Consider the following 18,465-nt stretch of genomic DNA (forward strand, 5'->3'; position numbering starts at 1 on the left):
ATGTGTTTGCCTCAGTCCCACAACAGAAGTGGTAACAGTGGGTGAAAGTTGCACAGAGGTGATTTTAGGCTTGTTATAAGCAAAAACTACTTCAACAATTCCTAATGTGGACTGGATCGTTGGGGGAGGTTGTGGGTATCCCCTAATGAGAAGGATTCGAGCAAAGACTGTATGACCATTTGTCAGATAAATTATAGAGTGGATTCTAGTTGGGTTAGATGGTCTCTGAGGGAAGTAAAAGTGTTTTTGCACATAAAAAGTTTAGTTGCTTTTTTGTGAGACTAAAAAGTTCTGCTGTAAAATGACCTTTTAGCCAGGCATTTCCACTGACATTGGTAGAAGTAACCTTTAATTGTGACAAGAAATACAGGACAACCACGCTGGTTATAAATTCACTTTTATACGTCCTCTGCCTGCCTGTGACTCTTCCTGGAGAGATTAAAAATAGTGAGTCAATCATTGTGTTAATGTGAAAACTAATCACTTGGTAGAATTTGCTCCATAGCAAATATTCCTCCCCATGGTTTAGACATCTAGATTGCTGAAAAGTGAAGATGCAAGTTCTTTGTATTCTGTGGTACCAAAAAAAAAATTAATAAAAGCAAGCAGAGACAAAATGACTCAGAAATAAAGATAGAGGAAGGTCAAGCAAGAAGACCCCTGTGTCTGAGGGTCTCAATCGGCCAGCTTAGTTATGAGTTCCAAATAAAGTTCCTTTATTTTTAATTACATATGGCTTCATGAATCATGTTAGGAGAGAAAAATCAGAGCAAAAGGGAAAAACCATGGGAGAGATTAAGAAAACAACAACAACAACAAAAGAATGCAGATGTCATTTTCTCTCCAAAGTCTATTGGGATTGCTTTGGAATAAAGGACTAAGTTGTTCAAAGTTGTCATAATTCAATTACAGTAAAATAGGTAAGTAAATTGAAATATCACAGTGTTCTTGGGAAACAGTGATTTCCTCCCTGTAATTCTGCATGCATTGTTTGATTAAAAAGAAGTAAGCTTTCCAACTCCCAATCAGGAACTCTCAAACACTACCAATTGTTTAAGAATCTTTTTAAGGAAGAAGAAAAACAACAACAACAACAATCAGCAAAGTCATTATGAAAAAGTGTGAAAATGTGTGCAGTGCTTTACACCTATGTGCCTCACACCTCTGCAGAGGAATAAAGAGAGGTGTCTTCTGATATCTCTTCTTTATAGGACCATTCTTATTCTTTGTGATTTTGCAACATTCACGTTCAATTGTTTTGTGGTGGTTCTTTCCAATTATTTTATTGTAGTCATTATGTATATCATTGGGGTTTGGGCTTGTTTTGTTTCTACTTAGCTTTCTTCACTGTAAATAAGTTTATATTTTTTCCATGCCTTGTAGTATTCTTCATATTAATTATTTCTTAAAGCCCAGTAATTCTTACACTGTGCCATCATTTTCTTTTTTTTTTTTTTTAACCATTACCCATCCAATGGATATCTTCTTTGCTCTGCAGAAACTGCTGCAATAAATATTTGGGTGTATCTTCTTATCAAAGACTTCCTTAAAATATATGCCTAGTAGTAAAACCTTTGACTCAAAGAATATGGATATTTTAGTCACTTTATTTGCATCTCTACTTTGTATCTGCTACCTTGCCCTTGTTTCAGCCTTCCAAGCCACTAACCACTGATGTCCCATCCTCATACCCCCTCACTGGCTTTCCTGCCTCCTTTTGGTCTCCTCCTTTAAATTTTAAATTCCTTAGGTCAGGAACTGTATTTCGTTTTTGTTAATTATAATCCCAGTGCTTAGCACATAATAGGCACCTAATAAATGTTTATTAGATTGGATAATTGCTTTCCAGAATGGTGGTTCTAATTCATAGTCACTAAGCAAAAATATACTTATCTCTCCACAATCCCAGTACACATTGACTTTTCTCATCTTTTGTTATCTTTGCCAGTTTGTTGAATTGTTTTCATTTGAATTTGCCTTATTATTAGTGATTTGTTAGCATTTTTCCATATGTTTCTTACTAGCTTCTTACTAGATTTCTCTTTTAAGAGCTGCTTGTTCCTATTCTTTTATCACTTTAATTTCTTGCTGAATTCCTTTTGATCTTATACGTTTCTGTTAATTGTCTTGGATACCAAACTCTTGTCTGAGAAATGTGGCCAAAAAATATTTTTTTCCATTCAACTTGTCCTAAATGCATTCACTTTATTTGTACAGAAGCTTTTCAATTTTGAAGAATCCAATCCGTTTTAATACAATATTGTTCTGTTCTCTGGACTCATCTATTAGGTTAGTAAAATGTATGTTAGTAGAATATACTAATATTAAAGTATTTGGTGCACAGAACTTCTTAAATTTCACTAGATAACATTTTCTCTTTTTTCTCCCTTTGTTTTTTACTTCCATATGAAGAAATGGGCCATGTAGATAAACCATGAGTTTGGAGAAGTCATTTGTTCATTTTACACATTACATTCTTCATGCTGGGTTACAAATTGGCTGAAAATAGAATTTGATTCTATTTTGAAATCACTCATTTTTATCTCTTACTTTTCTCAGTTGCTGACCTTTAGTCCCAGTTGCTGACCTTTGGCTCAAATAGGCAGGTGTACATGGTCTTACTGTCACCCTGTGGGTGTTCATTACACCAGAAATTTCTGATAAGACTCAATCTCCCCATTGACTGGGGACTTTGCTATCAGTGAAGATAAGTGAATAGCATTAGAAGAATGCAAAATTATGTTCCTTATAAATCACTGACTAGCCCCATTGCCTGAGAAGGAGAAGGGAAATAATTTGATAAAGTCACCCTTAGTGTCAGCTTAATGATAGGAACCTGCAGAGGTGTAACCAGCAAGCACACAGCCACTTCCCTAGCTACAAAGCCCTTTGGTGGGTCAGAGGGCCTCTCCTGTCACCGTGTTTCCAGTATTATTGCTAGGACCAAGCAGACAGAGGAACTGAGACCCTCAAACTCGGCCCTTCATCCCGATAACAGAGAGGAAGAAGGGACACAAAACAGGCAGAGGATCCAAAGGGTTAAGAGGGGCAAATGATTCCTGCCAATGTGGCAGCATTGGCTGGCTGGCCGGCCGCACCTAAAGAGAGTAGGTGAGTAATTAGGCAACCCCATAAAATCATTTCTCACAGACAGTTAGGTGGGGAAACCAATATGGAGAAAACACTCCTGGACCCGAGTTCAAGTTCTGACTCTGTCACTGATGCCTCACAGTGTGTCCTTAGACAAAACTTTCCCCTTCTGTGGGCATCAGATTGTTCAGATGTAAAGTGAGGTAGAATTTCTACAGTCCCTCTGGCTTCCACACAATAATATTTAGCAAATTCGTGAATTTCCACACTTTATTTGCCATCCATTTTATAATAATAAAAATTAGTGAGCAGTCCCAGGATCCTTTGCACTGCTATTAGTACACTACAATTGTGTATGTCTGTGTGTGTCTGTATTCTTACCTAACCTGGAAAGTGTACTGAATTTGTCATAAAGTTACAGCCCTGAAACCTGCTTACTAATTTACACCTCCAAGGCCTGTTGTGAGATATATCTGTGTGAATAAACGTCCATCAGCAAATGCAAAATAACATTAATAAATGTATTATACAGATAAGGCAAATGACATGGAAAGAAAGATTATGGCATTTCTTCCAGGCAGGGTAGTGTAAGGTCTAGAGGGCCAGACTTGGAAGGCTTGGTTGGGTTCCGGTGTGCCTCTACATCCCAGGGCAGGTCATGGGACATTTCAATACCCCATCGTCCCCAACTCTTTTAGAAATATTGGTAGGGTCACATTAATAGGAGTTTCCTCACCAGGAATTCTCCAAACCAAAGGTATCAAGTTAACTACCAAACCAGATTAAAATGTGATTGGGAAATATTTTAAAATGGAAATAAAAATACAATATAACATAAGTAATGTGAATTTGTGGTTCTCTAAGTCAATCTGCAGCCCCTTCTATTTAAGTTATATACTAATGGACAGAAGTTCAAACCAATATATAATAACTGATTTTACATATTTATGTATGTGAAACAGAGAGAGAAGAGAGAAGGAGGGAGGGAGGAAAAGAGGGAGGAACAAGGACAGACAGGGAGGCAGGGAGGGAGAGCACTTTGTATATACACACTGTGTTCCAAAAGTCTGAAGTAAAGTTTTATGCTTTAATAACTTATCATATTTTGGTGAAAGGACGGAATAGTAGTTATTAAAAGAATAGGGTTTTTGTTATAATTGAATTAGGAAAGTATACTTTGAGGAGTTTAATTAGCCATTCCATATCCTCTACTTAGTGGTATAATTCTCCCGGAAAGTTTACAATCAGTTTTGCCTTAAGACATGGCCTGGTACATATTCAGGGCCCCATCATTTTTATACACCTGATCTGGTTAGATATCAAGGGCAATCTTAAAGGGAATATGAAGCCTAAAGACAATGTATAAAGTGTAGAACAGATCTAATAGTGCATCCTTAATGATGATTAGGCAGAGGTTGTGGGCAGATAGATTGTGTGTGTGTGTATCTGTATGTATGTGTATGAGCCCTTCAGAATGGAAGTTTGTTCTGCTTCATTTTAGCCCAAAACAGTGTCTTAGGTTGCCTGATTTCTTCCCCTTAAAAGGTAAAAAACTGGAGGAAAACTCAGTTCAGCTATTCTAGTTGGAATCTAATCTGCCTATTATCACTAATTGCTCTACCTCTGGTTCATAATTCTTTGGGGGGGGCAGGAGAGTTTGGAGAACCAAAAAGGTCTGAAGAAAATGACTAATCCACCATTCTTTTGGTCACATAACTTAGCCTCACACACATAAAATACAAAACAACACCAAAAAAGCAGATAAATTCAAATTAAATTTAATGACAGGTCTTGGTAGTAGAGAAGAGTTTGTAAAAGAATGCCTGTTCCTCCTCTCAGTGGAGAGATGGTACATTAAAGGTATAGAGTTGTGCATTCATTGTGTGTCAAATGCAATTGTTATGTTGGTCAGTTTTATTTAATTGCAATGGTGGGGATGGGATCCATGCTGGGAGATATGATATGATAAAACAAAGGGCATCAATGAAATTTTAATAGTGTCAAAAGTACTAAAGCCCAGCATAAACTGAGGCCATCAAGGAAAGTTGAACATTACAAAAGGGAAATTTTAACTTTCTGGGGATAGAGCAAATAAGTATAGACCAGTGATTCAGGATGGATAAGATGGTGATGATAGAAAATGGAAAGAATGCAAGAGCTATTCAGTTCTTATGTTGCTTCTGTTTTATCTGTCAAGAAGAATTTTCACTGGACAGAATGAAAGGACAGAAGAAAAATAATAGGTAATTGGTGCACAAGATAATTGGAGAAATAGAAAGCACTTAGCAACTCTTTAATAGTTTAAGCCTACCTGCCTAACCAAACTGAATCTCACAGTTTGGAGAGAACTGAAAAGGGTGGTATCTTACACATTCTCTGTGGTCTTTGAAAGATCACGAAGAACAAGAATAATGCAAAATTATAAAAAAGTTAATGTTCTCCCAATTCTCAATACAAGAGGATAAAGTGTGCAAATTATGTCAGCCAGTTTGACTTTAATAACTGGTAGATAGGAAGAATACTATAAGTACAGTTTACATAGATTTTAACAAGAAAGCTTCTCATACTATTTTCATTTTTTTAATAATGAAAAAATGTGGGCTATTCAACAAAATAGATTAGAGAAGATTTCATAATTAATTGAATGGCAGAACCCAAGGGTAGTTATTAATGATTTCATGCCATATTGGAATGCTCCAGGAATCAGGGCTTTCTAGCCCTTGTGTTGCTTAACATTTTTATTAATGATGTAAATCATAGTATGTATGGCATGTGTATCAGATTTATAGATGACACAGAACTGAAATGATTATCACACTAGGTGACAGAGTGAAGACTCAAAAAAATTTTCAACATTAAGCCAAATTCAATTGTTGGTGCTGTAAGGTTACCCATGTATATATCCTGTAAATAAAGGGCTATTAAATTAAAAAAAAAAAAGTGGAAAAAAAAAAAAGAAATTATGTTCAAAATAAAAAAATTTAAAAAAAAACATTAAGCCAAATTAAAAAGATAACATTTAATAGGAATAAATTTAAAGTCTTACACTTCGCTTCAAAAAATGAACTTCCCCATTTTGGGGGAGAGGGAACAGATATATGACTAGATGGCAGTTAATCTGAAAAAGCCACAGAATTTCAGTTGTAGTGTAAGCTGAATATGATTCAGCAATATGATGGAGCAGCCAAGGAAAGCATATATAACTTTAGGCTGCAGTAAGAGGCACAGCCTATAGAGAGAAGGAAATATCAATTCCACTGTACCCTGTGCTATTGTGTTCAATTCTTGGAAGTGAATCTTAGGATGGACAATGATAAACTGGGAAGTGTCCAAAGTAGAATAACCAGAATGATCGAGGATATCATCTAGGAATCTATTGGAGGAACAGAAGATAGCTTAGAGAAAAGAAAACTTTGGGCTGACATGATATCTGCCTTCAAATATTTAAAAAACTATTACTTGCAAAAAAATTAGTTGTTCTGCTTGGTGCCAAAGGTCAAAACTCAGAACAGTAGCTAGAAATTATAAAAAGATAATTTGGGTCTTTATGAAAAGAAAAAAAAATAGAACCAGCATCCCAAAGTGAAATATGTTTCTTTGGGGGTGGTGAACTCTCTCTTACTCAAGGACTTTAAGCAAAGGCTTGATGACCACTTGTCAGGTTTGTTATAAATGAATCCCTTATAAAACTTTGTGTTCCAAAGTTTTTTCCCTCCCTTCCCCCCACCTCCTCCTTTAGATAGCAAGCAAATCAGATCAAGAACAAAAAAAATGAGAAAGAAAAAGCAAGCAAAAAACAACAAAAAAGGTGAAAATACTATGCTGTGATCCACATTCGGTCCCTATAATCTCTTTCTAGATACCTATGGCTCTCTCCATCACAAGTCTATTGGAATTGACTTGAATCACTTCATTGTTGAAAAATGCCATGTCCATCAGAGTTGATCACCACATAATCTTGTTGTTGCTGTATACAATGTTCTCCTGGTTCTGCTCATTTCACTTAGCATCAGTTCTCTGAAATCATCCAGTTCATTGTTTCTTCTGGAACAATAATATTCCATTACATTCATATACCTTAACTTATTCAGCCATTCCCCAGATGATGAGCATCCACTTAGTTTCCAGTTCCTTGCCATCATGGAAAGGGCTGCTACAAATTTTTGCACATAGAGGTCCTTTTCCCTTTTTTATGAGTGGATCCCTTTTCAAATGAGTGTTGAACCAGATAGGCCCCTGGGGTCCTTTCTAACTGAAAATTCTGTTCTCTCCTTGCTAAGTAACTTGAGGATCTATTCTGCAGTCTCCTACGAAGGAAAAGATTCCAATAACATCTGTCTATCTTTATTCTGCAAGGCCTGTTCTCTGCCCTGTCTCAGAAAGCTTAGTAGTACTAAGCTAGATCCTAATCATTCCCCTTGTTTGCCCTTATTAGAGTTGACCATAAGACCGCAGATATCCTCTTCTAAGTCCTTCATTTTACAGATAAGAGCATTAAGAAGTTAAATGTCTTGCCTACAACCACACAATAAGTGGTAGCAATCAAACCTCAGACCCCAAATCTATTGCTCTTTCCACAATTATGCTATTTTTTTTTTTTTTTTTTTTTTTGCAAGGATCAATCCAGCTGAGTCTAGAATTTAGATGTTTCAACCATTAACAAAACAGATCTGGATGGACCCAAGTACAGATAAAACTCTGGAGAGTTGAGGTCTCTGGCTGACCTCTAGTGGCTAGTTCCCTGGCCTTTCCTAACTAATGGGTCTTCCTTTCCCTTCCTAAATTCAGGACCACTAACCTTGGTGAATCAATATGACCCAAAGCACTACACTGAAAGCCTAGGCTATGGCATACCCTACAGTGATAACCCTTGGAAATCCATTGTAACCAGTTATCCTACAGCCCTATAGGATCAGACCTCTCTTGCCTATTTAATGTCATTTTTCTCCTCCACTTAAGTCTTTCAGGTCTTAATGCTCACTCTTTCCTCTGGTATTCCAATATTTTTTAAATGTTTTGTCTTCAAATTGATTTTATTGCAATAAAAGCACATTCATAAGATCTTCTAAGTTATCTAATGCAGGGTAGCCTCCCACATAGTCTTACAGCTAGATCTTCATTCCGACCAAAAGCTTCCTCCCTGACCCCACTCAGAATGATTCTCACCTGGCAGGACTTATTTGTTATTGGGACTGTTACATCCTAGATCTTGGATAACTAAATACTAGACAGAGCTCCTTCTTAAACCTCCTTCATCAAAAGCTTTTGCCTAGTCAAGTGTAGTCTCACTCGGGTGCCCAAATCACAAAGGCTGCCAATACATGGGCTAATAAAAATTTGTAGAAACATGTTCTAAAAACAAGTTGGCTGTGTCCCAAAAGGGTTATGGTCTCCTCCTACTGTCTCTGCAAAAACAAACAAACAAACAAACAAAAAAAAACCCAGCAGAATGTGTTTTAGCTGAGACCTACAGATTATCTGGTATGGGGAAAGTAATGAGGATCACATTCAGTGAGTTACCCCTGAGCTATAAGTGTAGCAGTGAATGCCTTCATCTGTCACATTGCCCAAGCCACATACGTTACCTGCCAATAATAGAATTCTGGAGGCCAGAAACCAAGGACTTGCATTATACTAGTATGATCTCTGTGGAGTGAGATGAGCTAGCTCTAAAGAGGCATTTGTAACAGCCAGCCTACGTGCACCTAGGCCTGTATCCACACATCCACATTCTGGTAACTGTTCAGGGAAAGGACGACCAAGGCACAGCCTCATGAGCCTTCACTCTTCCATACTTGGTCTGTTCTCTAGCCTTACTATAGCCACCACCTCCTCAGCTTTCCTGGAGCTTTCAGGGTCAGTAGACCAGCTGCCAACCACATTTTGCCACATCTTAAAGCATTCTGTCTCCTCCCTGGTGCCCCTAATTTCAACTTCCAGTAGAATTGCATTTAATTGTTCCCTTTTCTAGAGACCCCTCATGAATGAGGAATGAAGGGTGAACTGTTCTTTGCACCTGCATCTACATTTATTGCTACATGACCTACATCTCTCTCTTTGTCAGCTCTTAGCATCCCAGCAACCTGGTATGGTCTCCTGACTAGATAACCTCTGAGATCTTTCACCTGTTAAACTATAAAGAAACTAACAGAAAAAAAAGAGCTGAATAGGCAAAAGTCACCTTCTCTACCCTCAAGGATTTACTTTCATGTTCTTCATTCTCCTTCCTGCTCAGAACCCTTGTTCTAGTCCAGTTCTGTGCTCAAGGTGGGGCTCCCACCAACACAGGTAGACTTGTGAGTGCAGACCTCATTCTGCCTACTCCTAGCAGAAAAAAAAAGTGCCGCTTCACACTTGGAAAGAAAAGGATAAAAACTTAATTTAAGTATTCAAGCACTCCATTCCAAACTCTTTAGTTATGCTTGTCAATTATATATTATTAAAGTTTTCAGTAGAAACAACCCATTCAGAAACCCATGAACAGGCTTTCACTTAGCTAAGCAACAAACCAGTCATTCTTGTGGAATGTCTCATCTCTCTAAAGTATAATATCAGTTTATTTTTTTTAAACCTGTTATTCTTCTTCTTTAATACTCCTCTTTGTTTTATAAAGATAGACTTTAAAGTTTACTCTTTATTTCTATGAATTACAAGAATGCAATCCAGAAATTAGAAGATCCTATTATTTTAGAGTTTCAAAGTCTCAGCTAAGAGTTTTTGAGTTAAGGGCAAGCCATTTAACTCCTGTTACCTGGCGCAGAAGTCTTTATTTTTTACAGAAGTAAATTGCAATTCTTAAACCTAATGCATAGAAATATTTCATTTTCTATTGGCATACTAGTGTAAAGTCATTCTGTAGCTACCCTTACCTATTCTTTTTTACTGTGGTTAACAATGTTCTTGTTCTTGGGTGGGAGAACTAAACGCTACAGGGATTTAGCCATTATTACCCATAACCTGAGCGATGCTGGTTGGTTTCTGAGCCCCCATGCCCAATCCCAGGCCTTATGCTCAGCAAGTGCTAACTCTATGAAAAGGAAAGAGTTTAATTTCCCCAGTAAAATATAACATTGACACTTAAAAAAGGAAAGCCAGCCGAACTCTATTAGCTATTCACAGGTTCGTATTGTATATGGTTGTGTAAAACATCGCATTCTGCCCTGATTACACTGAAAGTACATATCTGCTAGGGGAGGGACTCTGGGTGTCAGACGATTATAGTCCCCTCATTCTGTCTTTGCTTGGATTTTGCAGGTGTGAAAGCTGTGGGGCAGTTTTCCACTCCGAGTGCAAAGTGAAGTCCGTCCCCTGTCCCAGGTGTGTCCGTCGAGAGCTGCAAAAGAAGCAGAAATCCTTCTGGAGGAGACTGAATATGGATGAGAGCCTAGAAGAGGCCTGCAGCATGTTCGAGCTGTCTTACCAGAACACTTGACTGCCGGCCACAGGGCCGGTTTGGTAACAGGCGGGAGAGCATCTTCTAAACGAGCCAGACACGTAGGGGGAAGGAAGACGTGTCTGTCCGTTAGCTAGAAATGCATCACACCAATGTATATGCTTTCCTAAGAATGTAGGTACTGCCCAAAGGACCCGGAGCCTTCGTGGCTCCAAAATTACCATAGATGATTACGTTTTGTCAGGACTTTGAGCTGCTTCATCTCCAGCAAGACGCAGCGTGCACCTGATGCTTTAGAAGTCACAGATTTTTCTTTTGGGCTCTTAGAAGCCATTTTATTCTATAGGCAGAAACATTTCCTGCCCTACTTATTATTTCATTGACCCTTGTCATTTAGTAAGCAGCAACAGTGCTTCGAGTGATTTTTGTATTATTTATTTTTAGCCTTCACAGAAGCTGAAGCAACAAGTTGACTCATGTGTTTCATGGAAAAGTTTTCAGAATACAGTGACTCCTCTTGGCTCCCTCCAGGACCCTCTATCACTGGCTATGTCCCTTCATTTCAGTTTGCCATAGGAACTGTAATCCCCCTACTGGTATTTCACCTAAACAGAGTGGAATATCTTAGAAGCCATGTGTGGGTGTGACTTCTGACAGCACTCATCCTAATTTCACCCATGGAGCTAGTTCCGATTTTAAAGTCACACTTATAAATTTTCCTTCCTGATAAAAGACAAGATTTCTTATGAAAAACTGTTATCTGACCATTTGCTGACATATACCCCAGCCACATTCTTTTCTTGGAGTGGTCACAGATTATATTCACAGCTATCTTAAATCAGAATTGCTGTAGAAAAGCCCAGTGTTTTATCAATAGGGGTGATATTTATGGTTTTTAATGGGGCTGGGCTCAGAAGAAATTCTGTAATTTTACCCAGTGCTACACTGGCACATACAGTGTTTAATGATCCCACTCCAGGAAAGGATGCCTTCACTGTCTTAAAAGAAACATCACTGCAATGCCCACAAATTCTTCCCAACTACGTACGTTCTGTCTCGGTTCCCATCACAGCTGTGTCATTTGGGTCTATAACTTACCCCTTTATATTAACGCTACCTTTTGGAATTTTAAGTTTCTCAGTGCATTTTACTTATTACTATTTGAGTACTAAGCATGTAAAAATAAGCAATGATATAAATATACTACTTTAAAAGGGAAAAAAGCTAGAAAATAGATCTACTTTAATAAAAACCATGAGTGCTAGGATAAATAAGAGAAGTCGTTAATTGCTTTGCTGCTGGGCAGGGTCACGATGTTCCCAGTGCAGCATCCTTTTAAATGCCACATGTACTATTGTGGAAACACAGATGGGATAGAAATGGCAGGTGGGACAGCACTGGAAACATGATTTGCTTCCGTTCCCTTCCATTAAAATAACTCTTACTGCAGTAGTGAAGTGTGTTGATATCGAAGATGAATTCCTAATCAACTTGGGAGGTCCATTTCATTTCAATGATCAGAAGCCTTTGGCTTCTTTGTGATTCGATTGTTGCTGAGTTTTTAAAACTTCATCTCACTTTGTTTCATAAAGAATCCTCCATGATACAATCATCCTCTCTTCCTCCCTTTCTCCAGAACTCAGCACATGGATTTTTATGTCCCTCTCACACAAAGGAGTCGCCGAGCTAACTCTGGTGTCGTCAGGCAGTGAGATGTGAACATTTCACCTCTTGACTCAGACCACACATTTAAACTTAATAGCTAACCACCAAGTGTTTCATTTCTGAATTATACAGTAGCTGGAGTGCTGTAGCTGAGGCATGAAAATTTGTTAAAAGGCCAGGCCTATTCAGAAGAAGCCTTTTGGTGCCTTTTCGTCTTGGAAAAACAGGTTATCTTTACCACCACCATCACTCGACCCTCCCTCCCTTCTCCCTCTCCTCTCTGGCATAGGTTACAGTCAAAAGAAAAGGGGTGGAAATTTTAAAAATAATCACTTGGCAGACAGGCAAACAATCTGATCTCCCCTCCCCCCTACCTTCCTGAAATACAGTATTTATATTTTCCAACCTCAGAGAAGATAGCAGAACATGATCTTTCACAAGAGAATTATAGACCTGCTTATTATAAAACAGATGTGCTCCAATGGCAAAGTGCCTTCCGCCCTCCACCCCCAGTTCCTTGTCACTGTAGCTTATTTTTTGCCTTTATTATAATTAATGTATCTGTGATCCTGGCTGTGAGTAAGCTTAGCCATAGGGAGCTACATTTGGAGACCTGAGGAGTAGGATTGCCGTTCTCCTCTTCCAACACCCTTGATTTTGCCCACTCTCCGATCACCCCAGGAGTCAAAACTTGAGTTTAGTAACCTCATGGGCCCTGGGGCTTTGTTTCACCAGGTAGCCTTGCTAAAAAGAGTCCAAAGGAAACCCCGCAGAAAACTATCCACGTCCATCACTTTATACATCTTCCCAAAGAAAAGCATAAAAGTGAAATCCCAGTCCTGCCCCCAGATGTAGAGCGGTGATCTTGCTGTTTGTGTACCTTTCCCTGGTGGTGAAGCTTCACCATGGGCAGTGACGGCAACCCTGGCTGGCGCACCTTGACTTAGCTTCTCTGTTCCCATTCCACATCTGCCGGTGATGAGGACCACAGAGATCAGAATTTATATATGCAGTAAAAATGCACAGTTGTCGTTTATACCCCAGAATGCCTTAGAAGAATGACGCTCTTTTTTCCTTACTGTTTTCAAGTCTAATAAATAGCTTTGTTCAATGTATCGGCATTTGTCCCTTCTGTTAGAAAATAGTCAAACTGGAAGCCGGCCTCATGGATCACTGCCTTCTTAAGGCCAAATGAATATCCTGCTTTCCCGTGTGTTCTGTTTCTCATCCTGGGTTGAACGTCTTGCACATGAGGTATATAACAAAATGGCCAATTAATCTCGTAGAGCTGGCAGCAGGTTCGAGGAACCTTTCTTCACTGAAAGGGCCAACCAATTCCCTGGTGCATCCCTTGAGGAAATCATTTCTACCGGTGCCAGAAACATCTTAGGGTGTGATGTTGTCCAATCCTGATGAAATATTGGCAAGTCAGACCGTGCAGCAAAAAAGCCAGTTCCTTAAATAGACCTCAATTTGCACCACTGCAGGAAGGCCCCAGAGCCCTTCAAATCATTTAACTGAAAAGGAAGAAATTTTTTGGGGGGTACAATTTTCCCCCAAAGTTAAAAAACATTTCTACTGGACAGACCAAGCAAAACTTCTTTCCTTGCCTCTGATTCTTTGCCTCTTAGCAGGGCAACATTGTAGTTATTTTCATATCCCTTAACCTGAAGAGTAATCTTGATTTTGAAATTTGATTAGCCAAAAGATAACCACCTACTAAAAAAGCAAATGTTTCTTCCCTTCAGGGAAAAGTGGCCAGGAATATAGATTTTCTGTGATTTCTAAGAGACTGATTTTTCCAATTCTTCTTGGGAGGGAACTTTCTTTCGTTTCTCCTCAGCTTCTGTGAGAAACAGAAGCATTTACAAAAATACAGGCCCCTTTTTAAAACAAGCCAGCTGAAGTCCCTAACTGATCGATCGTCAACCTTCTTTACTTGTATTTCTCTTTGTGTAGCTGTACCCAGTGCTGAACACCGGTGCAATATCATTTCTTCTCTTTACCCCACCAACCCGCCTAGAGATCTGACTCCTAATCATGTACGTTTTCTGGTCTTCATACAATAAAGAACCATTTATAAAATTATTTCATGTGACTCAGCTGCAAAACAGAAACATTCTCAGTGGAAGTTAGGCTCTGTTGTGTTCCTTCATTAGAATAAAGCCAAAAACATAGATATATACGCTTGTATAGAACTATCAACTATTAACTATAGTATTTTGAGAACTTTGCTGAAATATCTAGACTATAACCATAACCTTGAACTTGCTTATACTACTTCAGTCTAGGGTCTATAAATAACCCAGAGATTAACTTTTTAATTTAACATAGTAAAAGGAGACGTATGTAATTGTTCATCTTTTATCATTCTCTAGCTTTGTCTCTCATTTGACTTTTTCCTAAAATTAAATTTTAAAGTAGAGAATATTTGTGAACCACTGTAAAACAAACAAACAAAACCTTTGGAATATTTGACTCAAAATGAAATACCAAATTGAATTGTAATTAGGCTAATTTTTAAAAATACGTATATCTGTTAGTAACTGTGTTCTTGGATCTTAATATTTATCCCTAGTGTCTTAAAGGCAAAAATAGATTACTCTTTTAAGTCTCCATATTTTATTCTTGGGAGAGAGAGTATCTGACTGTTACAGCCCGACTCTTAATTGAGTGAGCCTTGCTTGGTGCTCATTTGGACAAACATATGTTGATTCCTACTGCATACTACTCAATTTTTTGACTCAGATTCTAGCCCCTAATCTTGTTCATGCTAGAAAGTATTCTTGTTTTTACTGGGTTCATAAGTCTTTGATATAACTTTTTAATATGAAGTTGATTTGTTTGGGGAGAAGATGTTTTGATGCATACTAAAGTACTTTGAGAGACCAAGTTTAATAAAAGCTGAGTTTTAGACAGCCCATCAGCAATGAATGGCAGAGGAATGAAGAAGCAATATCAAAAAACATCAACGTTTTGATTTGTTTTTTACTTTTATTACTCTAAATCATTGTTTATTATATCACATATCTCACAAAGTGGCCCCCAACATGAACAATAGTTTTAAACATAAATAGGAAATGAATTTGGGATTTTGCTTTGGTCTTTCTTCAAGGGAATAGAAGCCATTGAGGGCCTCTCTAGAAAGGTCTGGGTTGAAGCTGACTGTTGCCCAATTGGAGCACTTCAGGCACATACAGGAAAGGGAACCATTAAGTAAAAACTTAACCAGGCTAGAGATGATCTCTCATTTTCTATTATCCTACTGTAAACTAGTCCCTCTCCCTCTGTCTTCCTCGCCCTTGATCCTAGGCTCTCACTCTGATTCAAGCTTTTTAGCTAGGAACCTAGCTAGTGAACAAGTAGGCTCTTGTGGCTCCTACTTTGTATCTGCCTTCTGATTTTTCTTTTTCCGTAGGAGTGCCTTATAGTACTGTCTTGCGTGTCTTTATTCCTGCTTCCTAACCCCTCATTAAACAGTTTGTCTAATCCACTTGAAACTCCACGGTAAGTCTATTGAGCCTTCGGGATCCCTAAAATATGAATCATTTTGCTTGTTCCCTCCTGACTTGATGCATTCTGTGTATGAGATGTATACAGGGCCAACATATTCTGAGACGCATGTCAAACCCTTCACTTTGGTTTAACTTGGTGCCTTAACTTCAAGAGAATCCTGTCAGAAATGCTTTGCCACGTTGGAACAGTACCAATTCTAGCTCCTGAGAATTATTGGCTATTTTATCAGGAAAAACAAAGGATCTAATAATTGAAACTTGAAGCTGTTTTTTAATCACTCACTTTTTAATTTCTCTTTAATTAACTAGACTCAGGGGAATTCAAGGATGGCATTGAAGGCTTGGAACCAATGGGTAGAAATGATGAATAGCTATTCAAATTTGAAGCAGTTATAGGTTGGGAGGGGGATTAATTTGAGCACATGGATCCTTTTCCTTTGTTGCCAAGCTATCCACTCTACCAGATAGAAAACTAGAATCCTCTTGGGTGAATGTCCCTCTTGCCATGAAACACTGTAACTTGATGTGGTAGATCACCAGGAGTAGCTCCCTAGTTTTCAACACTGTAGACTTAAAGCCAAATTTCGGCTTTGACCATAGGCAAAAGTCATGGTTTAAACAATTGATCACTCACAATAAAAGGTCATCAGTCTGTCCTTACAAGAAAAAATTGAGGGCAAGAAAGGACTGCTAAGATTGTAGAGATGTCCTGGGTCAGATACTAAAGAGTAAAACAGGAATTTTATCAGATGCAATTCATTCTTATCTTACTGGTTCAGGGCAAAATAATTATTCCTTGATTTCTATGAGCACTAGACTCACTTGTACAATTTAGAATAAAGGATTTTCATTTTCATATCATTGTTGTATGTGTGACAGGAAACTTTTTCAACGTGTTAATTTATATTTAGATTTTCTGTCTTAAGTGTTTTACATTGTTTTATTTTTATTTAACTTCACTACTGCGTTTACATTGCATTATTTTTTAAATTGAATGTAATAATGTCTATGTGAAATTGAAGTTGTATTGTTGACAAGCACCCAGATTTTATGATCATTTGTAACCTAATTTAAGTGCACCAGTCCCTAATGTATAAAAGTATCTCCTAATTAATAAACACAATACAGAAAATAATTTCTCCTCTGGCAATTCCTTCATTAAAATAGTAATAATATTATCACAGGTGTCATGAAGACCTGAACTGAGTACTGGATGCTATTCCAATATATTCAAGGCTACTTTTATTAAGAATGGTATATACCAAAGAGTAAAAATACTCTCATTCTAACGTACCAAAGGTATGATTTTTTAAAATCTGTCAGTCTGAAATAATTTTATCAGAGCTTCTGCTCATTAATGTTGTAATGATGATTCTGGGCTTGAGAAATACTGTAGCTTTTAAAAGGTTTGATAGTAATGCTTTGAGTCTTATTTACTGACAATTTTATTTTATCATAGTCCAATTATTTGGGGGGGGTGTGTTAGGAATTGGGCCTGTGGACTCCAGCCAATAGTAGTAGTTGTTCTAGGTCACTAACAGGAAATATTGATCCAGTCTGCCCTCCTTCTTTGTAATCAGTACTTTAAGTATAAAAATTTCCTATAGCATCATAAAGGCTAAGTGGGAGGATTAGCAAATTGAAGAGGTAATTTATCACATAGTACTCAGGATCCTGAAAGCATTAATACAATTTCCTTAGTTATTTGGCTTATTAGCATGAAAAAGTTCTGGCACATTGAGAATCTTGCTTAATTCCCGGACTCAATATGATTTAGAACAGAAACATAGATAAAAGGAATCTTTTTGCCAAAGATGAAGAATACTCCCAGTATGACAGATCCCTCTCCCATAATTTCTACCATCCTTTTGGCCCTGAAAAGAAGGAGTACAGGTTGAAAGAACCTGGATGGATTTGATCTGCATCTTTGGATGGAGTGCTCCCAACAATGAGCACAGATCAAGTAGAAAGGAGAAACAGAGCACTATTTCATTTTTGTTTTAGTTTTCCCAGCACTTAAATCTTCATGGCTTTCAGCTTTCAGCCCTGCTACTCCCACTCATATTTTTTCATTGCTTGATCAAGCACTAACAACAGCAACAGGCAGGTACCTAAAGCCCTTGACCATTTCCACAGAACATGGATAGATTTCTATATATCGAGTCCTAATCTCTCTCCTGGGCTATATTCATCCATCACCAGTTACTGTTTGGACACATGAAATCGGATGTCTCAGAGATGTCTCAAACTCAATCTGTCTAAAACAGAACGCAAGATCTTTTCCCCAAATTCCACCATTACTATTGAGGGTCCCACTATTCTCTCAGTACCCAGACTTGCAACCTTGAGATGATCCTTGAATCCTCACTAGTTTTTAACCCTACATATCCAAGCCAATGCAAAATCTTATCATGTTTACTTTACAATACTCACGAGCCCGGTTCTTTACACTCCCATCCACCACTCTAACTTAGCCCTTTATCATCTCTCACCTGGGCTTCAAATCAGTCTCCTTGTCCCAAGTCTCTCTAATCTCTTTAATCATCCTTCACTCAATTGTCAAAATGATTTTCCTGAAGCACAAATCCACCTCAAGTGTAAAGTTCTTCATTTGTTATTTAAAGCTCTTCAAAATTTGACCCCTTTCTCCTTGTCCATTTTTCTTACACTTAAATTACAGCTGGCTAATTTGTTTACTGTTATTTACAAACAAAACTCCAACTCCTGCCTCTGCCTTCCCAATGTCTCTGGATTTCTTCAGGATTCAACTTAAATCTCCCCTCTGTGGGCCTTTCCAGCCCC

The 18,465-nt window shown here is 38.1% G+C and overlaps 1 protein-coding gene across 2 annotated transcripts in view; it reads left to right on the plus strand.

The window, feature by feature from the left end:
• PLEKHM3 (pleckstrin homology domain containing M3) overlaps nucleotides 1-16,798 on the plus strand; it is a 180,581-nt gene extending 163,783 nt beyond the window's left edge. For both annotated transcript variants that reach the window (XM_031958191.1, XM_031958190.1), the window contains one exon: nucleotides 10,345-16,798. In XM_031958191.1, coding sequence (XP_031814051.1) covers nucleotides 10,345-10,522 — 178 coding nt within the window. In that variant the 3' untranslated portion in view covers nucleotides 10,523-16,798. The remainder of the gene's footprint in view (nucleotides 1-10,344) is intronic.
• Nucleotides 16,799-18,465: the final 1,667 nt, after the last annotated feature.

Source organism: Sarcophilus harrisii, chromosome 3 (assembly GCF_902635505.1).
Source record: "Sarcophilus harrisii chromosome 3, mSarHar1.11, whole genome shotgun sequence".
Classification (NCBI taxonomy): Eukaryota; Metazoa; Chordata; class Mammalia; order Dasyuromorphia; family Dasyuridae; genus Sarcophilus; species Sarcophilus harrisii.